This window comes from Protomyctophum parallelum (assembly GCF_964188405.1).
Source record: "Protomyctophum parallelum genome assembly, chromosome: 11".
Lineage (NCBI taxonomy): Eukaryota > Metazoa > Chordata > Actinopteri > Myctophiformes > Myctophidae > Protomyctophum > Protomyctophum parallelum.
The window spans coordinates 4,596,552-4,604,101 of NC_139707.1; the positions used below are offsets into that span (position 1 = coordinate 4,596,552).

The 7,550-nt window shown below is 45.0% G+C and overlaps 1 protein-coding gene across 6 annotated transcripts in view; it reads right to left on the reverse strand.

Moving 5' to 3' along the window:
* itprid2 (ITPR interacting domain containing 2) overlaps positions 1–7,550 on the reverse strand; it is a 76,122-nt gene that overhangs the window by 32,891 nt on the left and 35,681 nt on the right. For all 6 annotated transcript variants that reach the window (XM_083777361.1, XM_083777360.1, XM_083777362.1 and 3 more), the window contains 2 exons: positions 5,031–5,178; positions 2,980–3,040 (listed from right to left, as the gene is read on the reverse strand). In XM_083777361.1, coding sequence (XP_083633487.1) covers positions 2,980–3,040; positions 5,031–5,178 — 209 coding nt within the window. The remainder of the gene's footprint in view (positions 1–2,979; positions 3,041–5,030; positions 5,179–7,550) is intronic.

Genomic DNA, 7,550 nt, shown 5'->3' on the forward strand with positions numbered 1-7,550 from the left:
GTCAGAATGTTCAAATGTGTTTATGTCCCCCACAGACCTAGTGGAATAATACAATATTTTTGTATATTTTTGTAAATATTGTATGTTTTGGGGCAAAAAAAAAAGAAGAAAAAATAAGTTTTTGCTCAGTCGACTAAGAGGTGGTCAGTCGACTGAGACCCGTTCCGATCGATTAGTCGACTATTCGACTAATCAGCCCTAATATGCAGGCAAATATTTCAACAAAGCAAATAGGTTGTTAATGGTGCCCCAACTTTCAAGCAGTTATCACAAAGTTTCCCAAGGGAGTTGGCTTGGAACTAATCAATAGGTGATAGTAGACACCTTTATGAACACATTATTTGGTGAAGAAAGCTAGTGGTAAGCATTCATTTTGCATTTTGGTTCACAACTTTCCCTAACTAAACGTTTGTGCTTCATCAGCACCGTCATTACATATACGTTTTGGTGGTCCTCCTTGACATGAGCACCACTGACACAGAATAAGCACACATCAGCACACAAAACAGCACATTCACATTTTAACATTTTGATCTCATCCACTAAAATGGGGGTTGGATCACCGGAAATTACATTGAATGTTGCCCAACAGGCGCTCCCAGCCCTGTTATGATATCCTTAATGTACACTCTCTGAGTTACAGTCCCATAAGTGTCCATTTGGTTCCTAACTGGGGACCCCGTGGAACTCCCTCAAGGACCCCTGGGGGTCCCCGGACCCCACTTTGGGAACCACTGCTATAAAAGACCAATTCAAGTAGATCGCCGTGATTGACGCTGGGCCATGCAGATTAATCCAAAACACGTAGATTTATGTGAAAGGTGGGGAAACGGTAGCCTGACCTAAGCAGAGACATTTCTGGCCTAGATGGGAGGGTCGCGTCTCAGAAAAGCGCGCACCCTGATTGGATCTCATCGATCTGTCCGTCACCCCCGGCCCCTCCTCTCCCCCCTAGTGCAGCGCTACGTCACATCATTTAGAGCGACGCCTACGCGGAAGGGTTGACTCCCACTTTTAGACTGGTTCAGCCCACGGCTTTTTCCAGGCTTTCATCTTTCGTGCAGACGAAATGAAAGCCTGGGTATCGAGGCTAGGGAAACGGTTAATAAACGGTCAGCAGCAAATCAATAATGAATGAATGAATTGAATCGATAGTCAGTCAAACCTCAGACCCCAATGCATCATGGGAAATGAAACAGGAAGTGCTGATGACACATTTTATTTTTATCTCACACTCTCTCTCTCTCCCTCTCTTTCTCCATCCACCCCAAGAGACAGGGCTTACATAACACACACACACACACACACACACACACACACACACACACACACACACACACACACTAGTTAGTATTCTCTGTACAGATCCACTGCTTTCCGAGCTGTGTGTGTGTGTGTGTGTGTGTGTGTGTGTGTGTGTGTGTGTGTGTGTGTGTGTGTGTGTGTGTGTGTGTGTGTGTGTGTGTGTGTGTGTGTGTGTGTGTGTGTGTGTGTGTGTGTGTGTGCACATATCTGTGTTTCAAATGCTGTGCATGTTCTGTTTACATGTCTGTATGTCGTGTTTGTGTTTATCACTACTGTAGCTTTAAATACGACTCAAAGAGTTGGCAGAGCAGTCCTTTGTGTGTGTGTGTGTGTGTGTGTGTGGGTGTGTGGGTGTGTGCATGCATGTGTGTGCGTGCCAGGACAAAGCTGGTTCTGTTAAGGCAGTGACACACACACACACACACACACACACACACACACACACACACACACAGAGAGAGAGAGAGTCCTGGCAGCCTTCAAAGACATTTTGTACACTTCAAAAACCTTTAATAATAGAATATTTCATTGTCTCCACCAGGCCGAAGGCATGGGGAGAGAGTATGTTTTGCACTCCGTCCGTGTGTGTGTGTGTGTGTGTGTGTGATTGTGTCCGTGTGTGATTGTGTCCGTCCATCCGTTTGTTAACAGCTAATCTCCGGCACCGTTAACCCGGTCGATGCCAAACGTTGCACACACACTCCCTGGATACCAACGATGAACCTCTGCCCCAAATTTCCAGAACGGCCTGTTATAGCGCCACCAGGAGGCCGACTTTTGTAAAACACATTTTGCAAAAACAAAATGCCCCAAATTGGCTTATTATAGCACCACCAGGAGGCCACTGACATTCCCTGAAGAAGACCTCCTAGGTTGAAACGTTGGATTCTTGTCAATAAATATACAGCATCGTGGCTACATGTGTGCCTCGGCCTTTTTCTCATTTTGACCCATTTACTGCCTTAGGCCAGCACCTCACCAACACTGGTGTGCGCCCTTTCCTGTTTTGCACAACCTGAACCGGACCAATGTTAAAGGCTTCCGTATAGGCATCAACCATTATATAGACGGAGTCTACGTTGGGGTACGTATATATATATATATATATATACGGACTTGGGATATGACGCCACCTGGCGTCGACGTACGTGTATATATACGGACTTGGGGGGGAAAATAGTTAAAGGTATATTCAGTGATTTCACTTAATGTGTGAGAGTGTAGAGTGTGCTGGCCATATAAGGAGTTCCTCCCTGTCCCCAGTTAACCCCTGGGGGTCAAAAAACCTTAGGTTTCGTTTTTGACTCTCTATCCTGATTGGACGAAAGGCTGGGTCCCACAGCCAAAAACGAAACCTAAGGTTTTTTGAGTGAAATCACTGAATATACCTTTAAGAATACAGTGTGTGTAATAGACAGTACATACTAGTTAAGGCGTAGTTTGTGTGTAATAGACAGTACATACTAGTTAAGGCGTAGTTTGTGTGTAATAGACAGTACATACTAGTTAAGGCGTAGTTTGTGTGTAATAGACAGTACAGTACATACTAGTTAAGGCGTAGTTTGTGTGTAATAGACAGTACAGTACATACTAGTTAAGGCGTAGTTTGTGTGTAATAGACAGTACATACTAGTTAAGGCGTAGTTTGTGTGTAATAGACAGTACAGTACATACTAGTTAAGGCGTAGTTGGGGTTTTCCAGCTCCATGCGTTGTAGCTGAGCTCCCAGATAGACCTGCAAACAAACACAATGTCACACACCGAGAACTAGTGTCACCACACTGCTGTTCTGCTACCGGTACCTTGATGTCTATGGCAGTGGTTCCCAAACTTTTTCATGTCAAGGACCACCAAATTGACTCTAATTAACTTTGAAAAGATATGCCAGGGACCCCCATAAGAGAAGATTTGTATGGCTCTATGCCAGGGACCCCCATAAGAGAAGATTTGTATGGCTCTATGCCAGGGACCCCCATAAGAGAAGATTTGTATGGCTCTAGCAGTACGGCTCTAACCAGTTTGATTTCAAGGACCCCCAGTTTGACATGCATTATGGACCCCCATTTAATAGCGTTTCTATCTCTGGGACCCCCAATTTATATTGTAAAATTAATGCTAATTTAACTCTGAGAACGTACAAATGGGGGACAAATAAGGGACCATTTGGTTCCAAATTATCATTTAGCTGCCCCCCCCCCCCCCCCCCCTGGAACTCCCTCAAGTAGCTGCCCCCCCCCCCCCCCCCCCTGGAACTCCCTCAAGTACTCCTGGGGGTCCCGGACCCCACTTTGGGGTTTACGGCTGCGTATGCGTATGTCGGTGGCATCGCTCGGCCAATCAGGGATTGTGTATTTTTACTTGTACATCAAGCTGCCACACGCTACAGAATCAGCAGATAGGCTCCTGCCCTATAATAATAATAAAACTTTATTTGTATAGCACCTTTCATGACATGAAATGCAGCTCAAAGTGCTTTACAGAACAATGGAGAATAAAAGAAAAGCAATGCAACGACATTAAAAAAACAAGCAGTAATGCAATACAGTGAGGACATGAATAACAAAAAATAAAAAATAAATGATCAATTAAAAGCAATGTTGTAGAAGTGGGTCTTGAGCTGAGCTTTAAAAATGTCTACAGAGGCTGCCTGACGAAGGTACAGTGGGAGCTTGTTCCAAGCCGACGGCCCGTAGAAGCAAAAAGCTGCTTCCCCGTATTTTTTAGTAGCCATTTTTTTAGGCAAAGCGAGCAGGCCGGCGGTGGAAGACCTTAGGGGCCTCATGGCTCGGCAAGGCTACTTACTTACTTACTTATAGTGGATACCTCGGACGGGAGTTCTATAGACATACAACTCATTTTAAAGAGGGGCGGACAGTAAGTTGACAGGAGTCAGCAGTAGGTCGCGTGCTCTGCAAGTAGCCTAGGGCAACTTCTGTGCAAAGCGCAAGTTGGCAGCTGGACAGAGTGCATTTCTAGTATTGTACTGTACTGTACTGTACGGTCTACCTTGATGTCGATGCCTCTGGCCCCAGACGAGCTGTCTTACCTTGATGTCCATGCCTCTGGCCCCAGACGAGCTGTCTTACCTTGATGTCCATGCCTCTGGCCCCAGACGAGCTGTCTTACCTTGATGTCGATGCCTCTGGCCCCAGACGAGCTGTCTTACCTTGATGTCGATGCCTCTGGCCCCAGACGAGCTGTCTTACCTTGATGTCGATGCCTCTGGCCCCAGACGAGCTGTCTTACCTTGATGTCGATGCCTCTGGCCCCAGACGAGCTGTCTACCTTGATGTCGATGCCTCTGGCCCCAGACGAGCTGTCTTACCTTGATGTCGATGCCTCTGGCCCCAGACGAGCTGTCTTACCTTGATGTCGATGCCTCTGGCCCCAGACGAGCTGTCTTACCTTGATGTCGATGCCTCTGGCCCCAGACGAGCTGTCTTACCTTGATGTCGATGCCTCTGGCCCCAGACGAGCTGTCTTACCTTGATGTCGATGCCTCTGGCCCCAGACGAGCTGTCTTACCTTGATGTCGATGCCTCTGGCCCCAGACGAGCTGTCTTACCTTGATGTCGATGCCTCTGGCCCCAGACGAGCTGTCTTACCTTGATGTCGATGCCTCTGGCCCCAGACGAGCTGTCTTACCTTGATGTCGATGCCTCTGGCCCCAGACGAGCTGTCTTACCTTGATGTCGATGCCTCTGGCCCCAGACGAGCTGTCTTACCTTGATGTCGATGCCTCTGGCCCCAGACGAGCTGCTGAAGAAACGAGATGGAACTTTAGAGGCCAGGTCAGGTTCCTCTCGGCCAAAACCAAGATTATATAAGATCTCCTCAGGATCCTCCTCGTACAGGTCCAACAACTCTGAGATACTGGGGAGAGAGAGAGAGAGAGAGGGAGAGAGAGAGAGAGAGAGAGAGAGAGAGAGAGAGAGGGAGAGGGAGAGGGAGAGGGAGAGGGAGAGGGAGAGGGAGAGGGAGAGGGAGAGGGAGAGGGAGAGGGAGAGGGAGAGGGAGAGGGAGAGGGAGAGGGAGAGGGAGAGGGAGAGGGAGAGAGAGAGAGAGAGAGAGAGAGAGAGAGAGAGAGAGAGAGAGAGAGAGAGTTAGTTTTTAGGTTGGATTCTTATATCCCACCAGCAGTAATCAGTAACGTTAGTGTTCCTGATTAAACAGGACTACAATGGAAATAAGGCCTCCAGGGCTTTTTGTGTTATCTTTTTAACACCACTTGAATAATCAATCAATAATCAAGCAGAGAGCATCTACTATCTGGAGCACACAACATGTTCTCCCTGTGTCCCCTAGGGTAGGTACCCTCACAAAAAACATACAATAATCCTGTGGGTAGATTTTGAAGGTGCGTTTTACCAATGGAAATACATAAATTGGCCTCGCTCTGCGCACATTCGTATTATGAAAGGCATATCGGCCCGTGTTGAACGCACTGACCAGTGTTGAACGCACACACATTATGGCTTACCGCGGTCCTGAATATTTTAGCATTGTGGGAGTGTCCATATGTTAATTATTTTCGCTTTGCGCAATTTGCTATTAAGCCCCTTGACCTAAAGACACTCAGCGCATAACGATTAGACGTGGGTCTGACCACCTCATAAACACAAAAAGCACTGTTTGATTTGACACTTGAGCGGCTCTGGGAGGCTGGTAGAGTGTTGCCATGTCTGTTTATTATAAGCGGCTTATTTTTCTGTAAAGTTGCTTTCTGTGTGGTTGTTTTTCTTGTTTCTAAAGTGGTTATTTGGGCTTTTCTCCTAATGTTGTTTAAACCAGTGATCCTCACACAGCACATTCCCATGTCAAGGATCCCCAGATGAATGCATTTGCCCAACTAAGGACAGCTAATCCAAAAATTTAATAAAAAGATTACTTTTGAAAATAGCAGATCTATACCAGCTCACAATGCATCACATTCATTCATTAAAACTATGAACTCTGACTGCAGGGGGATATATAATGATCATTATAACAATGTGCAAGAACATATTTAAAAAGAAGGAAGAACTTTATATTTGTGGACAATCAACATGTTTTTTTATTTTAATGTGGTGTCATTCAAATTAATCTGGATATGGCAGACTCACTATTTAGAAAATAAAAACATGGCACTTCATTTAAAATAGGTTACAGACCCCTGTTATATGCGCTTATTTTTATAGACCTATTTACTTGTTTCTATGAGACATGGCAGTTTTGCGTCTTTTTAAAAAAAATGTTGAGATTAGAAACGGCCATAATTCTTTCATTTCTCAACCTTAAAAATAAATAAAAACATCTCCATAATCCGTGGGAAATGTGCTTTCATATGCTGTATCACACCCGATTCAAGTCTTCTTCAATAAAATGCTACGAGCAAACTCAGCGAAGACCATACCATCGGGGCCACAGCATTACGCAGCACGCATTCAACTCATTCCTTCGTCGTGACTTGAATGAAATAAAATATAATAAACGTTATTTTACTGGTGTTTTTCAATAGAAACAAATAAAGAGCGTGTGTAGGCTACTGTGTGCAAGTGCAACAGTGCATATACATGCATGCACTAGGCTATATTTCTTCCGTGTCGGGATGGTGATTGAGCTCTTCAAGTTCACAGCCCGTTTGGTCTTTCATAAAAAAACTTTGATATTAGCCTATAAACACTCATGGTTCTCTCATTTCTCAACCGTTTTATTAAATGTAAAAATCTCCATATTCCTTAGGAATCTTGCTTTCATTCGCTGTATGGTACATGGTTCTATCGTTATCGAATTAATTAATTACGCATGGATTGCCAATTTGCCAATATGCTGCTATCTACTCGCAATTCCATTCCGATCTGAAAGGTGGGTCTGTTCTTTTGAGGCATAAAGGTGACAGCATGCAGTGCAATAGGAATAATTAACCCAAATGTGACAAAGGCATGTCATGTCTTCTATGGTGCCAGCCTGAAGAAATGTCATACCACGATCCCCAAAGTGCGCATTCCGTATGTGACATCAGCTGACTGGTAAAGAGAATAGTACGGACATGTTGATTGGGTACGTCTCAAACACGCCTTAAACACACCCATGACTAATTCAAGGCCGTTTTGCGCACTCCGCGGGGTGTCAAAAGCGCTTCTTAACATGCCCAAAATTGCAATATGACATACTACACGCCCCCAGATCATAATACTGTAATTAGATTAGTAATATAGAAGTAAGTAAAATAGAAGTCCTAAATCGACCCCCATGTCTCTATACTG